The sequence below is a fragment of the Choloepus didactylus genome, chromosome 7, assembly GCF_015220235.1.
Source record: "Choloepus didactylus isolate mChoDid1 chromosome 7, mChoDid1.pri, whole genome shotgun sequence".
NCBI classification, from domain to species: domain Eukaryota; kingdom Metazoa; phylum Chordata; class Mammalia; order Pilosa; family Megalonychidae; genus Choloepus; species Choloepus didactylus.
The window spans coordinates 122,634,434-122,659,728 of NC_051313.1; the positions used below are offsets into that span (position 1 = coordinate 122,634,434).

At 34.9% G+C, this 25,295-nt stretch overlaps 1 protein-coding gene across 1 annotated transcript; it reads right to left on the minus strand.

Moving 5' to 3' along the window:
* Positions 1–8,692: 8,692 nt before the first annotated feature.
* Positions 8,693–9,631, minus strand: LOC119540144 (olfactory receptor 14J1-like). Its single transcript, XM_037844194.1, has one exon. The coding sequence runs from the start codon at positions 9,629–9,631 to the stop codon at positions 8,693–8,695; it is 939 nt and encodes a 312-aa protein (XP_037700122.1).
* Between the last annotated feature and the right edge of the window lie 15,664 nt (positions 9,632–25,295).

Here is a 25,295-nt window from a genome sequence, read left to right on the forward strand (position 1 = left end):
AGGGGTTATTCTGGAGATGGGGGGTGGTCATTCAATGAAAGTTATGATTTTGTTTTATTTTTCCTCCCTTCTGACCTCTGTTGCTCCCTGGATGTCCTTATTTGCATTTTTTAAAGTGGTATTGCAAGTCAGTCACTTTCTATCTCTTGCAGGAAAAGGCTCTATGAGTTGTTACATTCTTGTGGCTCTTTCAAAATCTATCTGGATTCTTGATAAAATATTGTTTTACTTGGCTGATGATTTTACTAAGATAGGTGGGCTTACTTTTATAAGCAAAGATGATCAATCCCACATAAGATTCTTGTATTTCTACTGTTCAATGAGTATGTTCCAGCTAAAGTTTCCTTCCCAAATAATTGGTGCAAGTTTAGGAAAGATCAGCTTCACATCTCTTCTTTTCCCAAGAATCAAAGACACATTAAAATTTCAAATGGATGGCACAACCTAGTCACTTGAAAATAAAGTTGCAATTCTCACACATACAATGGAATTTTCTGCAGCTGCAGAAAGGAATGAAGTCATGATGCATGCAACAATGTGAACGGACCTTGAGGACATTAGGTTGAGTGAAATAAGCTAGAAACAAATGGACAGATGTTTTATGGTCTCACTAATATGAACTAACTGTAATGAGCAAACTTTGAGAGTTAAAGTCAAAAGCATAGGTTATCAGGAGATAGAAAGAAGGCAGAGATTGGGCAATCATTGCTTAAGGAGTATGGAATGTTCAATAAGGTTGATTGTAATGATTTGGAAAAGGATAACACAATACTTTGTGATGGTAGCACAATACTCTAAGTGTAATTAACAAAGCTGAGTGTAAGTATGGTTGAAAGAGAACGGCTGGAATTGTGTCTGTCACCAGAAGGAAAGCTAAAGGATAAAAACTAGGACTACAAAACTTAGCAAAATCTAGCATGGACAATGATGTTGGTTAATTGTATAAATATAAGAAAACTAGAACAAGTGTATGTCACCAGTACAAGGTATTGATATTAGGGTGGTAAATGGGAAAAATACAATGAATGTAAACTAAGGTCTATAATTAACTGTAACATTGTGATATTCTTGTATTAATGGTAATAAAGGCATTATAGCAAAGCTAAATGTCAATAATAGGGGGATACAAGGGATATGAGATTTCTTTCTTTGGAAGAAATAAGAATATTTTCATATTAACTGTGGTGATGAATGTATAACTATGTGAGTATACCAATAATTGCACACTTAGGATGAATTGTACGGTGTGTGAATAAAACTGTTAAGAAAATAATAGGGGAGGATAAGGGGTATGGGATGCTTTTTATTATCTTTCTTTTTTCTTTTGGAGTAATGAAAATTTTCTAAAATTGTTTGTGGTGAGTGCACAACTATGTGATGATACTGTGAGCCGTTGTATACTTTGGATGGATTACACGGTGTGTGAATATATCTCAATAAAATTGCATTAAAAAGAATCATTTTCATCCAAAAAGAAAATTAAGAAAATAATTCCAGTTATAAAAGCATCTAAAAGAATAAAATGCCTAGAAATAAATTTAACCAAGGAAGTGAAAGACTTGTACACTGAAAACCACAAAAGATTTTTGAAAGAAATTTTAAAAGACCTAAATAAATGGAAAGACCTCCCATGTTCATGGATTGCAACACTGAATACTGTTAAGGTGTCAATATTACCCAAAGTAATTTATAGATTCAAAATTCAAATTTCCTATAGACTTTTTGCAGGTTTGGCAAAGCCAATCCTCAAATTCATATTGAATTGCAAGGATCCCCAAATAGCCAAATCTTAAAAAAGAAGAACAGAGTCAGAGGTCTCACAATTCCTAATTTTAAAGCTACAGTAATCAAAACAGTGTAGTACTGGTGTAAAGATGAACAAATAAATAGAATAGATTTGAGAGTCCAGATATAAACTATGGTCATCTGATTTTTCACAAAGGTGCCATGTCTCTACAACAGGGAAAAAAAGTCTTTTCAGCAAATGGTGCTGGAACAACTGGATTTCCATGAGCAAAAGAATGAAGTTGGACTCTTGCCTTACACCAGATAAAACAATTAGCTCAAAATGGAGCAACAACCCAAATATGAGGGCTAAAACCATAAAACTCTTGCAGAGCAAAACAGGAGAAAATCTTCGTGACCTTGGATTAGGCAATGGATTCTTTAATATGACACCAAAAGAATGAGCAACAAAAGAAAAAATAGATAATTTGAGCTTCCTCAAAATTAAAAACTTTTTTGTATCAAGTGACATTATCAAGAAAGTGTAATGATAAGCTACAGAATGGAGAAAATAGTCACATCCTATATCTTCTAAAGATTTAATTCCCAATAACAAATGGACAAATTTAAAAATGGGCTAAAGAAATGCATATACATTCCTGCAAAGAAGATCTGCAAATGGACAATAATCACGTGAAAATATGCTCAACATATTTTAAGGAATATGAATTAAAATCAATCACTTTGCACCAACTGAAATGATGACTATTTTTAAAAAATGAAAAATAAGAAGTGTTGGCAAGGGTATGGATAAATTAGAACCCTCATCTGTTGCTGGTAGGAATGTAACATGGTGCAGCAGCTTCTGTGGAAAACAGCTTGGCCGTTCCTCCAAAAGTTAAAATAAAATTAATATATAACTCAGCAATTCTACTCCTAGGTATGTACCTAAAAAAATTGTAAATGAGAACTTAAACAAGTACTTATAGACCAGTGTTTACAGCAGCATTATTTACAATAGCCAAAAAGATGGACAAAACCCAAGTGTCTATCAATGCATGAGACTTTAAAGAAAATAAGGTATGTACCGTCAATGGAATATTATTCTGCCATAAAAAGGAATGAAGTTCTGCTATATGCTACAATATTTAATAACCTTGAAAATGTTATGTATTAACCTTGAAAACAAATATTGAATGATTCCACATACATGAAATATCTATAATAGGCAAATACATACATTTTGAAATGGATTAGAGGTTACCAGGGCTACAGGAAGGTGGGGATGGGGAGCTATTGCTTAATGGGTATAGAATTGCTGTTTGGGGTGATGAAAAAGGTTTGGAAACAGATGGTGATGGTTACATAATATTGGGAATGGAATTAATACCACTGAATTGTACACTTCAAAATGGTTAAAATGGGAAATTTTATGATATATGTATTTTACTACAATTCAAAAAATGAAAATAAAAAATTACCAAAATCATTTTCCTTTGACCTGCAAAAAAAATTTGTTTATGATCAGCTCAATAAATGCATTTTATGCATGTAAATTATTTCTCAGACTATGACAGGAAATATTTGCTGCTTTTGGTCCAAAATCTGTTTTAGTGTATGGATGCATACACAGAAAAGAACAAATTATTCATTATTTTGAGAGAGAATATTATCCAATAGATGGACCATCAAAAAAAGCTCATATTTCTTCATTTTAATGCTTATCTTAAAAGAATTTCTTATGAGAAGCTCTCTTGACGGCAGGCCAGGAAAGTGGCAGAGGGAAAGAGAAACCAGTATCGATTCAGTTCGGTCCCTGTTGTCAGCACTGGGGTGAAGGCAGAGTGAGAGCAGGAATAAGGGCATGTAATAGAATTTTTTCCTGAAGGAGCAGGAGGAAACAGAGGAACAGAAGCTTTCTAACTGAGGTATCTTCACAAATGCCTGAGGCTACAACATGCTGAGAGAGAAAATATGTTAGATGAACTATATCAGAAGACTCTGAAGGCCAAATGCGTTTCCTTTTCCCCCTGCCCTTCTTCTCTTCTGAATCTTGGAAGAAGTTTGAAAAGGGCAAACTTGTAACTGATGTCCTGCCATGTATTTTCAAGCATCCTTTTTTTTTTTTTTTCAAATGTTCTTTTACCCAATGTCCTTGTCTACCAATATGAGCAAAATGTTCACATTGCTTCCAGCTGTCCATGTGTTCATTTAGGACAGCTCTCCAGAAATGCCCCATGATCCATAAATCTGTCTTTCAATTTTATTCTCTATCAAAAAATAGATTGAATGAATGAAAACCTTCACAATGTATGCGACTTTCTCTGGAGAGCCAGCTGATTAAACAAAAGGGAAAGTATGTGGACATAGACAAACAAGCTGAAGCTTTTCTAGTCCTAGAATACAGGGCTCGTTCAGAAGTCTTTCTTTACCTAGGAAGTACTGAATAGCCATAATCCAACACCTCAACTCCTTCCTAACAGCTGGGTAATAATGATTATTGCAAGGGTATTTAAATACCGATGTTTGTATGTGGAAGGGCACAGAGAACAGTGACTTTTAGCACTTCAGTTATTCTCTAATTAAGTGGTGCTATTTAATTTTGAAGGAGGCCTCTCAATCACCTTCATTCATTTGAATTTGAACAAGTTAGAGATGTATACCAGAAGGAAAAAAAGAGAAACAAAACTTTTAAAAATGAAGAAGGGATTTTGATGGATCTACTGAAAGGCCAGAAAAAGGAATAAAAGGAAAGCTAATAAAAGGAAAACCCAACAGAATAGCAACACTTCCCCTCTCCGGAGGGAATGCCCTCCTCAAACAGTTCTGTAGATGATACTCCATGCTGTCATTACTATTACCACTCCACCTGGGTGCTCATCAGCCCCCCCCCACACACACACATATGTGGGTGACCTGCTCTAGTTCTGGGGCCTTACCCTGGGACATAGCCACCATTGTCCCTCTATATCAACACTCTTCTCACACCTGGTGCTGGGCTTTTCTGGTTTCCTCATAGCCACCACAAAGATGTCTACCTTGCTTGGTGCCAATTAATGGCTTTTGGAATGCCTTGTTCAGAAAGGGAAAGGAAGGGGAAGGAAAGATGAAGAGCAATGTTCTATTTATTTATCTTGGTGACAGTTCACATGGGTGTGTTCACTTTGTAGAAACTCAAGCTGTACACTTACAACATGCATTTGTCCATATGTATGCTTTATTTTACCATAGTGATATTTCCTTACCACATTCAGCATGATTGGCCCCAAATCTAAGAGTCTGTCAGGTCCAAGTGTGGAAAAGAATGGAGACTGTTATGAACACTCATACACTAATTATGGGAATGTATATTGGCACCATGGCTTTGGAGGAGTTTGGCGTTATCTATCACTGGAGGATGTGCATAATATGTAACTCAGTGATTCCATTCCTGCAAATGTGTCATTGTATCACATTTCTCATTCTATAAAATTCATAGTAGGAAATGCTCTTTAAGCCCTCTCCATATGCACTTACCTTCCTTATGCACTTACCTCCTTATGCATTTACCTTCCTTGGGAGGCATCCCAGGAAAAAACCAGAAGGAGAGAGGGGTAAGGATATAAGGAAAGGAAGCAAGCCAATAAAGGTTGCAATAGTAGGTGGGGTGAATGCAGTGGGGAAGTGACTCTATACCATGCTACAAACTTTAGGAAACTGAGTAAAATACAGGCCTCAAGAGTTACCTCCCAAGTGGTTAGAATATGGGCATTTATCTTGGTGGGGTACTAGGTGATATTGGACGGGTGGCTTTAATTTCCCAGCACTTTAGGACTGACCTCCAGGTAAGCAGAATTAGTTCAATATTGAGGAGAAATTCTAAGGCCAGGACACACAGGTTGGAAGTCAGGCCTGAAGGCAGCTTCTTTTCCTTATATACTTACTCCTCTCTCCTTCTGGTTTTTTCCTGAGATACCTCCCAAGACAACTACATACACTCAATCCTCATCTCAGGATATGCTTCTGGGGGAGATCAAACTTAGCTAAACCTCTAAAATAATGTGTTTGGTTTTACTGAGAGAGAGAGAGAGAGGGAGAGAGAGAGAGAGAGGGAGACTGAGTTACTAATACGTACACCCCAAATTTGGATACGCAACATCACAGGATGGTTTCTAATGGAGCACTGAGGCTTGAAGCAAACAAAGACTGTGAAATACATTTGCTTACCTAAGAAACTGAAAAGCAGAGAAGAGAAGGAAAAGAATATTTGGTCCTTACTTTCCTTAACTGTAGTATAAGAAATATTAGCCAGGATATGTAAAATATAACATGTAGAAAACTGAATTTATGACATTCTGTTTGGAACTCCAACCTGTTCCCAGTTTCTCCTTGACCATCAGTGGCATCACCAAACCCTAAAAATTACCAGGTGATAAAATTAATTATTCTACATTTTTTTCATATCTGCATTGATTCTTGGATTCTCCAGTTACAACCCTTTAATTTCTTTTTCTTTCTGAATTTTTTGACACTCATTTCCCCCACCACATAAATTCTTTATAATCTAGAGTCTCTCACAAATATATGCTGAAAGATTTTAAATAGGTAGTTAATAACAAAGCAGATGTACCATGATTTAGGGACTGGGAAAATTGAACTGGCCAGCAGGGGTGTTTTCTAATCCTTTTCTTTCCTTTCCAGCACCTTATATTTAAGAAACAGGTATTAGGGAGTGACCATGCAAAAATCTAGACTGAATCCATGGTTGTTGGGTGTTCGATATACAGGAGTGTGATGGTTAAGGATGAGCAGCCTTACAACTGGCGTTGATATTGATCTGGGTTCAGAAATGAGCTCAAATTCCCAAGGTAGCTGGAGGGTGTAACATTAGGCAAGAGTCATGTTTAAAATAGGATAATTGGGAAGAAAACCAGTTATGAAACAGATTATTTCTAAGAAGTAAGTAATGCATGTATTATAAAAATAATAATTTCAAACTTGGACAAGTTAGAAATACATAATACCATTATCTGTTTTAGTTAATCTTATCTTTCTCTTGAGCACGTGAAGTACACAGTAACTAAATGTGACATCCAGCTTAATCTTGGTCCAAGCAGATAAGTTAAACTGTCCTTTTAGCCTTTTAGGAGATATTCAGTTTATCTGTTGTAAAAATATTTAGTTTTGGAGAGTTTCCTACTCTTCATGTTTTCCATAAGATGAAGAGTTCAAGTGCATGAAGGAGGCAAACCCAGGCACACTCCTGGCAGAGGGATAAGATCTCATTTTGGAGGTGTTGTCCTTAATCTCTGGCTTTCAAACAGTGTCTTTTGAAAGTCTGGCTGCTACTTGCCCTACTGGCACTGGCAGATGATGTCTTCCATGGGAGTAATTCATGAGTTTACCGTCTTGGTTGATCCGACCCTAGTGGTGGTCACCGGTGACCGAGCCTTGCCTTTGCATCTGCTGGCTGCACAAAGCTGGGTGTCCCACATCTCTATCAAGCCTCATTGCTCAGTGTCCACCTCCACATCCTGCTGTGAGGCCAAAGTGGTCCCGCTCCAAATTTTCCCCTCCATGGCAGGCACCACGGGACCCACAACTACCAATTCATCAGCAGTGCCTATAGGCCTAAAGGGGTTTGAGGGCAGCTTAAGCAACTAAATCTGAGACCCCTGCACTTGACCATACATGCAGCCTGGTTTACTTTGATGTGGTTCTTCCCCTGATTGGAACTGACTCTATGAAATCATAGAGTGAGTCTATTGAGAAATGTGATAATTTTTTATTAAAATTTTATCTGGTGCAAACAACAAAACTTTTAGCTTTTATAGGTGAAAACAAACTATAAATTTTAGAGAGCACAATGTTATCTAAGTTCATTTATAAATTTTGAATGGTTCAAATATTTCAAAACCAACCACAATGTGTATTTGAATGCATAAATAGATTCAAAATTTATTTTTTAGAGTAAGAATATAAGACAATAAAATACTTTACAGACATATGAATCGTTATACTACCCAAATTATTGCAGTAAACAATATTTAAAATATTGTTTTACTAGTATAAATATTTAAATACAGATTAATGAAAAATAATTAAAAGAATAGGAAGCGAAATAAAAACAGGTATTTTTTGTGATACAGTAGACTAATCAAAATGATACTTAAATGAAAAATATTTCAGAAAATGCTTTGAAATGTTTAAACAATGTACAACATAAAAAACAAAAAATATGATTTACAGGTTGTGCAGGAAAATTGAATAGTTTAGTAATTGTGAAGAAATAGATCTGAATGTTAGCCATTTCACGCTATGTGTTGATAGCCTAGACTGGGTAAGCTTTGTTGCCACAACCTTGAAAAATATACATTCAATAATGAATTATAATAAAAATGCCATCCAATACTGTGAAACTATGAAAAGTATAATGGTAGAACAAAACTATACATTGTAATGGTATTCAAATTTATTCCAGCACATAAAATTGGCATATATAAAAACAAGAACTAAAATGAACAATTGAAATTAAATGACTGATGTGAAAATAGTTAATTTCTTTGGTTGTTTGGATTGTGGAAAAATTATCATGTTTTAATTCTTATTAATGCTGTATTATTGTCTATTCTAAATACAAGAAAAAATATGCTTAAGTTTGTCAGTGTGTGTGTGTGTGTGTGTGTGTGTGTGTGTGTATGTCTATATATATTGGGAAGGAAAGGGAAGTAATGGACCTGTATTTAAAAAGTTATAATTGTTTATTTTGTCTTAATTTGAGAAATATGAAAAAGAATGGTTTCAATGACTAGAAATATGGAAAATCAGATGAAGAGTTTTCATAATAACAGTAAGTACATTACTTGGTAAATCTATATGAAAAAATGTTGTTGCTTTCCCTCAACACCCACATTGAAAGAATTCCATTATTTAAAAAGTTTCTTGTATATAATATTGGACAGCCATCCACAGCAGAAAAAGTTGTATTTTACCCAGTGAATTCCCCACCCAACAGTAACTTTCTTACTGCTGCCTTCATGGCCTCATTCCTCAGACTGTAGATAATACGGTTGAGTGTTGGGGGCACTACTGAATAAAAGATAGAAATCATAAGATCAAAAGCAGTTGGAGAATCTGAAGTTGGTTTTAGGAACTCAAAGATTCCTGTGGAGAGAAAAAATGAGACAACAAAGAGGTGAGGCAGGCAGGTAGAGAAGGCCTTGGATCGGCCCTCAGCAGAGGGTATTTTTAGAACTGTGGAGAAGATGTGGATATAGGAGAGGACAATGGAGGTGAAGAAGATGAACGCCATCACAGACATGAAGGCAGCCACTCCAGTCACTCCAAGGTAGTCACTGGAGCAGGAGAGCTTCAGCAACTGGGGCACATCACAGAAGAACTGGTGGATTAGTTTGGCCCTGCAGAATGTAATGGAGAATGTGGCTGCTGTGTACATGATTCCAGAGAGAGCCCCACTTAGCCACACAGCCATCACAGCCCACTTACAGGTACCCGGATCCATGATGACCTCGTAGTGCAGCGGGAGGCAGATGGCTGCATAGCAGTTGTGAGACATCACTGTGAGAATGGCAACCTCAGCCCAGGCCAGAGAGGTAAAGAAGAAAACCTGGAGTATGCACTGACCATGGGAAATATGGCCATCATCCATCAGTGAGTTGTCAATGGACTGGGGGACCGTGACAGAAATGAAGGAGAGGTCCAGAAGGGAAAGATGCTTCAAGAAGTAACACATTGGGGATTGGAGGCACTGGTCCAGTGTGGTGACGGCAATAATGATGAGGTTACCTGCGAAGGCCAATAGGTACATCACCAAGAATAGCAAAACATGTAAGAGCTGCAGCTCACAGTTGTCAGAAAAACCCATGAGGAGGAATCCAGGCATTGTGGTTACATTTTCCATAATCATTCTGAAGATACAAAATGTGGAGGTGGTGGCTGGAAGATAAGAGAATATGGGCAATGCACTAGAAAGATATTAAAACAAATGTTCATTCATTGATTCATCACTGTTTCTCTCAAAAATTCATTATTAAGCACCTGCTATGTATCAGCTGTGCCTTAGGTATTGGGAATCTCAAAGTGAAGAGACCCATTTCTTGCATTCATGGGGCTTACAGTCTACACTAGTAAACCAGTAGTTATTGCTGAGTGCACATGTGGTTTAAGTCAATATTTCTTTCACAGAAAAATGCTTACATCTGCACCACACACACACACACACACACAAATATTCCACAGGTGTCCTTTCAGTCAACATCAGAAAAGCAGTTACAGCTCTTGGATTGAAGTTTCTGAAATTGGATGGGTTGCCTTTGTGTACAGTATATTGCTCTACTTTTGCAGATGAAATGATCTTTGGAGGAAATATGACATTGCAAATTGAAATGTGTGTTAGTTGGTTGAATTGGGGATACCAAACTCCCTAAATTATTGGAAGAGCACCTGTAATTATGGATACAACACCATTTGATGTAGTGTTATCCTTAATCCAATTAACATTTTGTTAGTGGATAGTTCATTGAAATCAAGAACAAAAATATTTTTGCAAAAGAAATACATGTCACTTTCAGGTTCAGTGTCTATTGATTGCTTGGAGTATCTTCTGGTATCTAATAATTTTCTATTTGAATCTTCATTTTATTCAACTTCTCCTCATATCATTTGTCTGTCTCAGTTCAATTAACTATTTATTGACCATTTGCTACATGCAAAGGTATTTGCAAAAAGAGAAACACATAGTGATTGTTTTGAAATGGTTTTAAATGTGCAAGGAAAATATTCAAATATTCAATATTCAACTTCAGAAAGAGAATTTGAAGTGGTACATAATGAAGCACAGATTTCAGAGAAGGGAAAAGTCAAGTTTAGATTCATTGCCCAGTAATTGGACATTGTGAGATAGAAATAGCCAAGAGCTCTCCCTTCATTAAAAAAGTTCTACCCTTATTAAAATAATCTCCATTTATAAGAGGTGATGAGCCACTTCATAATGAGCTCCTTGTATTCCTGTATTTTCCCCTTTCTTCTCTTTATTCTGTGCAACAGCTGGAAAAATTACTGCATCAGAGTTGCCTTGGGCTTCATTCTAAACTATGTGAAATCTAACCAGATGTTTTTTTGTTTGTTTGTTTGTTATTAGAAAAGATAATCAGAGAATCCTAAATCTTGAGGCCAGCACCCCTTCCCCAGTCCGGGAGATGCTGTTGTTAATCACCTGGCTCATTCACTTTCTTTTCCTGATGTGTGATGTCAATCTCTCCTGCTGACCCTCCACATTACTCTTCCTTCCTCCCTTCCCTTCTGTAGAGAATGAAGTTGGCATTTGAGCAGCCATTTCTCCATCCTGCTGTCTGGCTGGGGTCTGTGGTTTTATATTTAAAATAAAAATGGATGTTAAATTAACTACAAAGTTTGAAACTTTTGTTTAGACTTCCAAATCTGAAAGCCTCTTCTACCTTTTTTAACAAATATGAATCACAAGTTTAATAGATCTATAATCACCCCACTTTATCCATTTTCAAGAAACATATAACACCAGAATATAAAAAATAGGAGAAATTAGAAAACAAGGATATGCCTCCAACAAGTTTTCTTCCTTTCTATGCCCTTTTTGAGTGCATGTGTGTCCTTTTTCCTTGAACTGATAAAATGATAAACATTATTGTCCATACTTAAATTTTATTTTTGCTCATTAAAGATTTTAATTTTCAAAAGCTGTAAAATTAAATATCAACAAAGAGGGAAATGAAAAAACTAAACAATTTTGAGCTCATATTTATGACTCTGACACCATGCTGGAGACCATCATAAATATATCTTAGTTAATCCATGAAGCATTTTTATCTTCTATGAGTTAAGCATTTGATTTCTGTTTTTATAGGAAAAAATAAGGCTTAGAGTAAGTAACTGAATTGAGATCTGAACTGCAAACCCTTAGCCTACCCAATTCATACCACGCCTTATATTTAGGGAGATAAGCTTCCTTCCTTGGTGGAAATTCCAAACTCTGTTGAAGAATATAAGGTTCTCTTAGAGTTTCCTTAAAATCTTTCCTTCTTTCCCAACTCAGCATTGGGAAACTCACCATAGCTGTTCTTGGTGTGTGGCTAGTTATCAAAGCTGGTTACTAACTTCTGACACTTCTCGTCAATGAGACCTCTTTTAAAACCTGTTGTTTCCCTTGCGAACCTAGCTCTTTTTGGCATCTTTTGCAATGGATGCATGAACTGAATGATAATGATATTTCAGTTTCTCTATCTTGCTGGCACCTGGGACCTGGAACCTCTGAAACTTCACAATGAGGGAGAATGCCTAGGTGAGCTAAGGCTCAGTGGTTAGCAAACTTTAGTAGATGCATGAATCATCTGGAGAGCTTGTTAAACATCAGTTCCTAATTCCCACACTCAGAGATTCCAATGAGGTAGAACTGGGGTGGCACCCTAACTTTAAATTTCTAACAGACTTCAGGTGGCACTGATCCTGCTGTTTGGAGGGCCACACTTGGAGAAACACTGTCCTAGCTATGATACTTCTCAGAAAAATTCAAAAAATATTAAAAATCAATGACTCTTTAATTTCAGGCCACCTGGAATACCAAAAGTCATTGTTTATATTTATCTTGATGTTAGAAATTCATGCCTATGCATTAGATATCACATATGGAAAAGCTATGAAAAAACAATTCTAAGAATCATAGAAATATCTACTAAAAGCTCTCTGAAACAAATCTATCTAAGTTATCTGAGTTATACAGGCCAACCTTATAAGGTGGCCCAGGCTATTAAAATTGAACAGCTTTCTAAGTATTGATGTAAGTATTGATGTAAGTCAATAATGTTATTTTGTATTTTTTTCAGTTCTCTTACAATCCTTTATACATGAATTATTAATAGTTTTCAGCAATAATCATTTCACTACTTATTTATTATCTCTATCACAATGATTTTCTCTGAAGTTACATTTTATATTTAGTATTTTCAAAAGGCTACATAGCATTCTGCCAGTTTATAAGCCACAGTTTGCAGGAAAAAAGTTCTGTTCATTCATTCATTCTTCAACAAGTATTTATTGAGTGCCTACTGTGTACCAGGTACTTTTGCAGTTTGTTACAATTATAAATACATTGGTTAGTGGTTTCTATAGTGTAATCATTATCACATTTGCCTAAACATGTGTAAGTAACTTTATTGATATTTTCTTAATTGTAATTAATACAACAATGTTCACATAATCCTTCTTATAAACATTGCATTTTCTGCATTTTAATTTTCCCTTTTAATAAATTTCATAAAGGGTGATGGGATAATATAGACTTTAATTTTTTTCCAAATTCCTTTTCTAAAATTATTGGGGAATGTTCTATTGCTTCCAGTATTGTTTGACCAGAGTCTTGACAGCAGGAGAACTTATCATGTGTTTTAATTACTTAAATATGAGAAGACCTATTTTATCATATTTAAGCATGGATCCTCTAGAGTCAGATTGCACGTATTCAAATCCTAGTTGTCCCTTTATGCTCTCTGAGGTGATTTCAAATTAGATAGCTCCTTTTTCTGAACTTTAGATTTCTTATATGTAAAATGAGAATAATATTTATTAAAAGATTCATATTCACTGCTCAGGAAAATGACTGCAAAGAAAAATAAACTAATAATGTTAAGTCTTACCAACATTAATGTGTTATTTAAAATTTCATCACACAAAATTTTTCAGGAAGATGAACAGAGTTAACTTTCTTAGTTAGAGTTAACTAACTTTTGAATCAATTTTATGAGGTCAGTATAGCCTTGATTACAAAATCTGAGAAAGACCTTGGACACATTGAAAAAAGGCAATGAAAAAGGGCATTGATGATCCCAATAGAAGTAGAAAACATTTGATATTATTCAACATCCTTCCTGCTTAAGAAAACATGATGCCAAAGGTTGGCTTAAACAATAGGAACTTTTTTGCTCACGGTTTTGAGGTCAAAATCAAGTCTAAATCAAGGCATCATCAAGGTGATGCTTTCTCCTGAAGACTGTGGTACTCTGGAGCTGGCTGCCGGTGATCCTTGGTCCTCAGCTCCTCCGTCACATGGCAGTGTACGTGGCAGCCTCTCATGGCCTCTCCCTTCTCTTCTGGGTTCCATTGATCTTGAGCTTCTTGCTTTCTTTGGCTTTCTCTCTCTCTGTCTGAATTTCATTCTGCTTATAAGGGACTCCAGTAATAAAATTAAGACCCATCCTGATTGAGCTGAGCCACACTGTAACTGAAGTAACCTCACCCAAAGGTCCTATGTACAATGGGTTCACACCCACAGGAATGGATTAAGTTTAACAACATGTTTTTTCTGGGGTATATAGCTGCAAACCACCCTAACATCTATTCATGATAAACCACTAAATCACTGAGCATACTTAGATGTGAAGGAAACTTTCAATCTGGTGAAGAGGCTCTACACTGTGAAATATTTATAATGTAGAGGTGAGGAATAACCTAACAGATGAGATGAGATGAGATGAGGAATTACCTAGAAGGACCACTATGAACATTTCTATTCCACAATGTAGTAAAACAAGAAAAACCACAAATAAGAGATAAACTTGGAAATAGATGATATGGTTTGTATTAAAAATTTGAAAAGATAATATGCTCAAATCATTAGAATTAATTAGTACATACAGAAAATTAGATTATAAAATTATAAAAACCAAAAAAATTGCAATACTATAAAAATCTCTAAATATTTAGACATAAACCTAGTTGGATATTTGTAAACCTCTACATTGAAAATTATAAAACATAGCTGAGATGATTATTGTAGACTTAAATAAATTGGGGGTATAGCATTTTCAAAAATTGGAAGGTTCCATACTATTCAGATGTTCATTCTCTTCAAACTGATCTGTAAATTCAATGTGATTCCTATTAAAATTCTTATTTTTTTTTGAAAATTGGTAACATGAATCTATAATCAATATGAAAAGGCATAGGACAAAAAGGTACAATGAACTAAAGAAGAAAAAAGCTGGAGAATGTACAACACCAGATATCAAAACTTAGTATAAAGATATGATAATTAAACAGAACAATGATACGGAATATGGTATCCAAAAACAGAGTGACACTTAACCATCACCAGAGTTATGATAAATATGCCACTGCAATGTAGCAAGGACAGGATGGTCTATCTTTCTAATGAACTGCTCTGAAACAAATTGTTACCCATGTGAAAAAGACACTTGTTTCTTACCTCAAACTGTCCACAGAAATCAATTTCAGATGTACCTAAAGTTGTGCGCAATTGTGAAGCAATAAATGTCCTGAAAAAAAATATAGGAGTATATCTGCATGACCTTGGGGAAGGCAAAGATTGTTTTATTTAGGACACAAAATGCACGAGGCAGGAAAAAAAAGATTAAAAAATCGGTATCTATCAAAATTGAGAACTTCCTAGTTTCAAATATTTTCTCTTAATTTTAAAATTTACTGATTATTCTTAATAATCTTAAAAATTTAAAATTATCTGGGAAAGAAACAAGAATGGTTAATCCATATTTAATAGGCATTTCATCTTACTGATACTCAGATAATGAAGGTAATGATAGGCCATCAGGAAGCATTTGAAATTTAATGAAAAAAGTGTAATTTATCACAAGTGTGAAGCAGCTACACTGGTACTTTGATGATAATTTAAAGACTTAAATACTTACATTAGGAAAGAAAACAACTCTAAACATTGATGAACTCAGTATGGCTTAAAAATTAGAGAAAAAAATCAGAAAACCTCACACTTAAAGTAAGAATTGATCCAGTGATACATATAAAGTAAAGTTATTGAAATGTAAAAATAAAAATGATATGATGGATGAAAAATCTTAAATGTTAAATTTCTGGCAAAATGTTTTAAGAATAAAAGCTGATAATGCACAAATTAATATTATGAATGAAAAGGTACTGTGGATGCAAAGGGACAGTAATGTCATATAATAGTAAAAAATAAGCTAATCAAAGAATAAAATGTGAAACTTCATATCAATATGTTTGAAAAGTCAGTTGATTTTACTTATTAAGAAAGAGGAATAAAGAACATGCTGGCTTCCTTACTTATACTTACGCATTCCAAAATTTGCACTTTCCTCTACAAGCAATGTTCTTCCCCAGATATCCACTTGGACTACCTCCTTTTCTTTAAGCTTTCTATTTACTTATGGTGTTATTAGTAAATACTTTACTATATAAAATAATCTACTTCCTGCACTGTCTCTCTCACTTGCCCTGCTTTCTTCATCTCTGTAAGGCCCATCATCATCTAACATGGCAATGTTACATGCTTTTTTGTTAATGGTTTCTCTCCCACAAAAGACTGTGCAGAAAGGATTGAGACTTGTGTAATTTGTAATTCCTGGATTTTGTTTGTCACTTCTGGATTTTCCCTTGGAATTCAAATAAATTAAATTGAATGACTGATGAATGAAAGAGTAAAAAAAGCATGATGACCTCAATAAATATATATAAAACATTGCATTCAAGTCAATATCCATATACAATGCAAAGCTTAGCAAATTTGAAATAGGAGGGCACTTCTTTAATTCGATAAAGGGTCTGTGGCAGATTGCTTCTTTGGTGGCTTCCAAAAAATCATGCCATTCAATCATCATATCCATTGCACAGTGACTCTGGGCTTGGCATTGTGACAAGTTTAAGTCATGTGACAGTTGCAAGCAGAGGCTTGATAGTGCTAGCACATGGGGCCTGTTTCTGGGAACATTTGCTTTTTATATTATCCTTGGAATCTGCTAACCAAGCCTTGCAAAAAAGGAGAACTGAGAACCGTTTGTAGGAGAACCAAGGCCCAACCAACAGTTCCATCTGAACTTTCAGCCAAAAGCTAGCAGTAACATGCTTGGAGCAGAGTCAAGCTGGTTCTCCCAAGCTGTGCTTAAATAAATAAATACTGCCATTTTAAGTCACTGAGTTTTTCGATGGCTTATTATGCAGAAATAGACAACTGAAACAGATATTTTACTAAAACATAGAGGAAAACATATTCAGTGAGATCATGACAGGACTTTTGAGTGTTGTATCTTCTATTTAACATTGTATGATGGTTTTAGTCAATGCATTAAGACAAAGAAAATAAAGAAAACCTATACGGTTTTGAATGGAAGAAGGAAATTTCCTTAGTCATAGGAAATATATTTGCCTACATAGAATACCTCTAAGAACCTACAGTTTAAACATCAGAAAATTGAGATAATATAGCATATTTCTTGGGCCAAATATCAAATTTATGTTTATTTTCCAGAAACAGAGAGTGAAATGTATTTTAAAAATATGATTTCTAATAACTACTCAAATAAAAATATCCAGAAAGATCTAATAAAGTATAGAAAGAACTTTACAGAGAATATCATAAAATTTTACTGGAAGACTATAAAGAAGTTCTAGGTATAAGGATATTCACCTTGATAATGGTTGTGGGGATAATATTTTTACTAATTTAATTTCCTTTGTTGATGTGTAAATTCAACACACTTCCTATCATGTATACAAATTAAGACAGCATTGTGGTAGGTAGCACAGGAATAGACAGACCAGTTTAAGAAAATAGAGGGTTCATAAGAGATCCTCACATATATGGCATTACAAATGGTAAATGGTAAATAATTAGTTATCCATGTTATAAAAAGGAAAATGAATAAATTGAAATCTACCTGATTTCATATTCACAAATCAAAGATAGGAAGTAAAACATATTTAAATAGTAAAGTAAAAACTTTAGTTCTTTAAAAAATAACCACAAGAGATTATCCTTATGTTTTGGGGAGGAGGAAATAATTTCTTCATAAAAGACATATAAAATGTTAACCATAAAGAAATGTCTAATTTTGATACAGCCAACAAACTAAAGTTAAGACATGTGCACCTCAAAGAAAACAATAAAGTGAGTGAAAAATCAAGCTATGGAATGGCTGAGGATACCTCTCATTCCTATAAGTGACAAAGTTTGGTATTCCAAAGATCAAATAATTCTCATAAAGCAAAAGAAAAAGAAAATGACCTAAATGAAAATGAATGAAAGTCCATGGACAAGCTGAAATGGCAAAAAACACATGAATAAACATTAAATATATTTAATAAAATGGAAAAAGTAAATTAAAACTACAATGTGCCATTGTCTTACACCTATAAGAACAGTCAGAGCATTTCTGAGTTAGGTAGGTATATGAAGCTGTAAGAATTCTACAAAGTTGGTGAGGTGTAAATCACTAAAATTACTTTGAACAATTTCACATTACATAGGGGAATTTTAGATGTGAAAGGGAAAAACATGGCCTTTTGGGGAATTTACAGTTGGTGTCTTTCATGGAATGAGGAAGGCTGAAAAGGAACCTGTAGTTGTATATAAAGGAGAATAAACATTGTTCATAATGAGTTACATCTTTTAAAAATATTGGAATCAAATATTACAAACTGTTAAACATTGTTTCAAGAAGATGGAAGTAAGGATTTTGGTTACATTGTTTCTTGTAATTTTCCCCCTTTGAAGTCAAGTTAAATAGAAAAATTACAAAAGTAAGGAATGTGGATCCCTATTATGCTATGGCTTTTGGGTCACAACTTCCTTCATTACTCTCTGTGGGAAGGCTAGAATTTATTTCCTCCCCTCCCCTCCCCTCCTTCCCCTCTGTTCCCTTCTCCTCTCCTCTCCTTTCCTCTCCTTTCCTTTCCTTTCCTCTCCTTTCCTTTCCTTTCCTTTCCTTTCCTTTCCTTTCCTTTCCTTTCCTTTCCTTTCCTTTTCCTTTTTTCCTTTTCATAGTGCATATATTTTTTCCTGTGACTTTACTGTAAACTGTTCTGAACTGGAAAGAAAGATCCTCTGAACCTGGGTGTTTCAACACAATTCTAAGATGCTTATTCTGAAGGTCAAGAAGGATAATAATAGGGCCATAAGAAGGAATGCGTCCTCACTGCACTGTTCCCATGATGTTTTACTAATGTATTCTGTTTACTTATACATAAAAATGTATCAAGAATATATCTTAAAAATTCCTTCAAAGTCTTGATAGACAGAATTGAAAGTCATGGATAACATGGCAAATTAAACACATGATTTTGTGTGACGATAAATCTCACAGGATGTCCACTCAAGAAGGATATGGGAGGTGATGTGATGGGTGTGTGTGTGTGTGCATATTTGAGTTCACAAAATATTGAAAAGTTCTAGCAAATCAAAACATAATGAAGGAACTTAGTAGAAAGAAACAAGGAAAATAACCTTGATTCTAAAAGGCCCCCACTCTTCACTAACACACCCTCAATAGACCCTGTGATTACCATGCCTGCAAATAGTGCCCAGATTTTACCTTAAGGCATTTTTCTCCACTCAAAGGAGAGCAGGTTCACTTGACAGTAGTTACAATGAGAATTTGATGCAGATAAAAAGTAGGAACCTGAAAAAATTTTGTTGTTTCAGTAAAACAATCACGCTTTCAAAAATATTGGAGAGGCAATGAAAAATAAAAGAGATTAATGAGAAGTGGATTTTTTTGATGGGGACATATTGAACATTAAACAATTAGGATAAACTGGACCTGTTGAAATAACCATAGGAGCATGTTGATAACTTCAAGCTGAAGAGAAAGAGGAATGTGGTTGAGTCTAGAGTTTCAAAGTTCACCCTGAAGTGAAATGATTCACTAGAAGGACTTGAAGGACTTGAAAACATATTATACTCACATTTACAGTCTATTAAAACCAAAGGATAAAGATTAAAGTCAGCAAAAATGAAAGGTGCATGAGGTGAATCCAGGAGAAAACAGGCACAGGCTTCCAGGTGTTCTCTCCCAGTGGAGCTTCATGGAACTGATTAGTTCTCCCAGCAACAATGTGTGACAATAAGTATGAAGTGTTGCCAACCAGCAATGTTCACCCAAGCTTTGATAACCAGAGTTTAATTGGGGGGTCAGTCACATAGCATCTGAATGGCTATCTCAGCTAATCAGACTCCATTCAGCCCTCCAGAGCAAAAAAAGATGTTTACCATAAAACACACTGTTAGCATAAACTATCTGACCAAGCAGGTATCACATGGCCAAATGCCTCAGCAAACAAAAGCACTCTCATCAGGCAGAATATTCCAGAGGTCCAGAGCTCCTCCCCTAGGAGCCAGCCAAGGGCCAGTACTGAATAAAGGCCCTTCTTGGAAATGTGCAAGTTTTAAATAACACAGGCCTGTTGAGCTAACCCTTTCTTGCACAGTGGTTGATCAGTATTTGATAGAGCAAAATGCCTAAAGTGTATTGCAACCTGGAAAAAATGCAAAACCATATTCATAGAATGATGTCTGATTTTTATTTAAAATATCAGTCTGGTAAAGAATGGAGACTTTGATTCCAAACTCCTTTGGGTTTGGTATCCAACTTTGCTGATAATTAGCTGGTGATTTTGGATAAGTTAATTATTGACCCTATGTCTCAATTTTGTCATCTGTAAAATAGGAAAAATAATATTATTTGCCCAATCTAGTTTATTATGAAGATTAAAATGTATAATGCATGTGAACCATAGAACAATGCCTGGCATAGGTAGCACTTATTAACTATTACTGTTTTATTATATTTGCTATTGTACGTTAGCATATGCATAAAAATTAAACCTAGGCATCTGTGTAGGAAATATAGCAAAATAAAGGATTTTGGGAAGATGGTGGAGTAGAAAGCTCCAGGAATCAGTCCCTTCACCAAAGCAATTATTGAACTAACAAGAACTATTTGAATCAACTCTTTTGAAACTCCATAGTCTAGTGGAACACTATGCAATATTCAGGGAAAAGCAGAAGGAAAAGGCTGGTAAACTGTGGTAACTCATGGTGAATTTCACCCTCCCTGCAATTGCTACCCATAGCACCCAGCCTTGTAGCAAGCAGCAGTGGGGTCCAGATCTCCAGAACCTGGTACCGCTTGCTGATCCCTGGGTGGGACATAAAGACCTAGTTCCCCAAGATCCGAGAGTGAGTGATCCAATCTGACCACTACTCTAGACCAGCTCCTTCAGATCACTGGGAACCTGGCTCTGGGGGCAGCCATTATTCCAAACCACTTGGGGTCAAAGTGGCAGAGGAGTCTTAAAGAGAGTACCCTTCCTTGAAATTTGAAAACAGTTAAAGGACTGCATTACTGGGCATGTGCCAAATCAAGAAAATGCAACTTTAAAGGTCATAGAAAAGTTCCTGCCACACTTAAGTTCCCTCTCTCCCTCCCTCCCCATGCCTCCTTTTGCAGACACAAAAGAACAAATATTGTATGATTTAACTGGTATGAAATAAATAGAATAAGCAAATTCAAAGAGTCAGAAACTAGAACACAGGTTACTAGGTGTCAAGGAGGGAGTGGGGAATGGTGAGTTACTGCAGAGTTTCTTTTGTAGTGATGGAAAAGTTTTGGTAATGTATAGTGTTGAAGGTAACACAAAGTTGTGAATATAAGAATACCACTGAATTATATGTCTGAATGTGACTAAAAGGGAAAATTTTAGGTGGTGTATATGCTGCCAGAAGAAAAATTAAAAAAACAAAAACAAAACAACCAACCATAAGACTGTACAACACAAACAGTGAATCCAAATGTCAAATATGAGCTATAGTTAATAGTACAATTATAACAATATTCTCTCATCAACTGTAGCAAAGTTATCACACTAATGCAAAATGTTAAAAATGGGGGAAGCTGTATCTGAATTATATATTTTCTGCATGATCTCTCTGTAATCCTACAACTTCTCTAATAAAAAAAAGTCCTTTAAAAAAAAAAGAAATATACCAATGAGAACATCCAAATGGTTACATAAAATAAAAAGAAGTTGAAGCTAATTTGTGAAGAGGGAAATATTGTGGTTATGTAAGATGGTAACACGAGGGGAACTGAGATGAGGAAGGGGGCACTTGTTAGTATTTCTGTAATTTCTCTATAAATTTAAAATTAATTTGAGATAAAAATAATTTTTAAAATTGAGAGAGCATTGTTTTCTATTCAAGTAGTGCATGTTAGAACACACAGGTAATGCTAGGAGTTTGCATAGAGGAGAGAATGGAAGGAATGCTGTCACCATGCTCATGGGAGCAGAGCCTGGTGCAATAATTTTAGAGCTCAGTTTGGCTGTAAATATTCAAATTAAGTGTCTCACATCTTGAGATTGAGCAATTCTGCTCCCTGGTATATTTGCCAAATAAACCCTTACACTGGTCCGTAAAGGTACATATTTGAAGATGCATGTTTCAGCATTATTTCTGGTGATGGGATACTGGAAGTTATCCAGATATCCGTCAATGGGAAAGTGGAAAACAAAATATTGAAGATGCATGCCTTTCAATACCGTAGAGTGATTAGAAGCAGTGGGCTAAATATAGACATCAGAACTTGGTGGCTTTTAAAAGCATTGTGTTTTGTGAAAAAAAGTAAGAAAATGAATGATTATAATCAAGAGCTATTTATATAAAATAAAAATAAATGAACCACCAAACAATGCCAGTACAAATGAAAACACATAAAAAGTTACACCTTAACCTCATAACAGTTTTTCTTTGGGGATTACAGTCAGGTAGGCAAATATTTGTTTAGACAGGCCACCAAGACATGAATCATAAAAGAAAAGGTTGATAAATTGGACTTTATCAAAATTAAAACCATTTTGCTCTGTAATAGAACATGAAGTAAATAAAAAGACAAGTCACAGAAGATTGGGAAAAATGTTTGCAATACATATATGTCTGAGAAAAGACATATCCAGAATGTATAGATGGATATAGAGATACAGGTATATACACATATAAATATGTCTTAAAACTCAATAATAAAACCCCAACAACCCAATTAAAAATAGACAAGATAATTGAGCAAACACTTCATAAATGCAGATATGTAAATTGCCCAGAAGTTCAGGAAAAGATGTTTGACCTCATTAGGCATTTGAGAAATGAAAATGAAAACCATAGTGATACCACCACACACATGCTTTCAAAGTTAAAAATTAAAAACAATTTACTGTACCAAGAAGTGGTGGGAATATGGGACACCTGTAACTCTCAAACACTTCTGTTACATTTTATCTAAGGGATATAACATGGAAAAACCACTTTGGAAATGAGTTTGACAGTTTCTTAAGAAGTTAGACAAACATCTACCATATGGAAGCAGCCATTCCACTCCTAGGTATTTATCCAGAAGAAACTAAAACATATGTCCACAAGAAGACTTGTATGTAAATATTCATAAAAACCTTATTTACAGTAGACCCAAACTGGAAATCACCCAATTGTTAATGAACCAGCGAACTAATAAATATGTGGCATATCTATACTATGGACTACCACTCAACAATAAAAGGGAACTCAGACTCATGAATTAATCTCAAAGCCATTAGGCTCAGCAAAGAAGCTTGACACCATAGAGTGCATATTATTTCATTTATATGAAATTCTAGAAAATACAAACTAATATAATGACAAAAGGCAGATGAGTGATTTCTTTCGGCAGAGGGCAGGGGAAGGAAGGATACAAGGAGACATAAGGATCTTTTTAGATTGATGGAAATGTTTTGTATTTTGATTGTGAATTATGGTCTAATGGATGCACACAATTGTCAGAATGAACTTAATTATACACTATAAATGGATGCACTAAGCTGTACATAAATTTTGCGATAATAAAGACAGTGGAAAATGTAAGAGGGAGAAAACAACCAAAGGGTATTGCACTCAAAATAGAAGTTATACTGTATTAAAAAGAGAAGGTTTCTATGAACCATTATGAGGCTATTCCAAGGCACCAGTCCGAGAATATGTTTGAAGAACCAAAGAGTTGGTGGAAGAAATGAAAGATATAACCAGTAGTGCTTCCTGATTGATTGGATATGCATGTCAGGTAAAAGGGAGTATTCAACTATCTGACTTGAATAACTGGGTGAAACAAACATCTATTTACTGATATGAGAAAATGGGGAATGGACAAAAAATGAGTAGGTGAGGAAAGTGCAAATTGGAGAAATTTCTAATAATAGCCTGATTATTTTTGGGCATGGATTCCTAAGATTAACCTGTCAATTATCTGCAAACATTTTCCTTCCTTTTTGATTATAATCTCTGGATGACTTATCTTGATTGAAAAAATGCTTACAAATAAGGATTCTACAAATAGTGTGTGTTATTAATCTGGAGGTATTGGTGAGTTTCCAGGTATACTTTCCCTCTTAAATCTAGCTCAAAATTATCCCACTCAAATAAACAAGAAAGTCCACAATGTTAATTATCTTTTAAAATTCTCTCCTTGAGAGAAGAACATGCTAGGTAATTAAATTTTAGTATGAATGCATTCCATGGAAGTTTCTGTTTTAGAGAAGATAAATCAGAACACCAGTGGACACCCAGGGAGATGGAAAGATGTACTGGATACATGTAGGAGATGGGAGAAGGAAGAAAGGGCACTTCCACTACTATGCATGTGTCCTAAGGAATTAATCATATATGTGTACAGATTTATACATGGACTAAGAGGTTCACAAAGTGATGTTTGGAATAATGACAACAGAAAAGGAATCATTCTAAATAGAGGATGGGTTAAAATAGCATTCAAACACTAAAATGATTTAACATATTGATCTACAAACATGCTTATGACATTATTTCTGGATAAAAGAACTTTTCATTATGTACAGTATGATTGCATTACAATACAATGTCTATGCTTGCATAGGCTTGAAAAGAAAAATATCTAGATGTACAATCATAAATAGCACAGCATCAGTTGTAATGGATTATGGTTTACTATTATTTTTGTGTGTTTAGCTCCATTTTTAAATTTTATGCAAATAACATGTAACCAGTTTAAATAATGTATTTTTTAATAATGCACATATATACAGAAAGAAGAACAGTTGTTTACTAAGTTCTATGACTGAGAAGATGGCACTAATAAAGTTTTCATCATCAGAGTCTTGTATATTGAGAAGAAACACATGACCATTTAAAAACAAACAACAAAAACTTGTTCATGTTATACACAGCACCATTAGTCCAAAAATATATATATATAAAATATTCCACCACCACCAACCCCCATTACTCAGAAAGTGCTCAGTCTTACTGTCATTAGAATATGTACTTTGATTTACTTCAAAATTGAGAGAGCAGGGGTTCAGTTTTGTCCTCTTGTGAGTTATTAGTCTTTCTTAAAGGAAATTGTGTCATTACCCCAAAAGGAGTCAGATCTTCAGCTCCACAAGGTTTTTAGCTCATTAGCTTACACACTTAAAGATTTAATTTTTCAAAGGCCATTTGTCTTTGCTGTGTTTTGTGGACCCAGGAGGCATTCTCTGTTCCCAACAATGAAAAAACATTTTTGCCAAACTGGTCTATGGGTCAAAAGAGGAAATAAATTAGTACAAATGTCTCCAGTAATGGAAATCACATTTAGGATGACTATTTCATTAGTAGATTATAATAGTGTGCTTATTTTATAGATGATATGTATTTGTATATATAAACATACATACATACATATATACCATATATTATCTATACACACACACAT

What these genes read in the sequence shown, in the direction of transcription:
- LOC119540144 (XM_037844194.1), bottom strand. Translation starts at nt 9,631, where the DNA reads ATGATTATGGAAAATGTAACCACAATGCCTGGATTCCTCCTCATGGGT.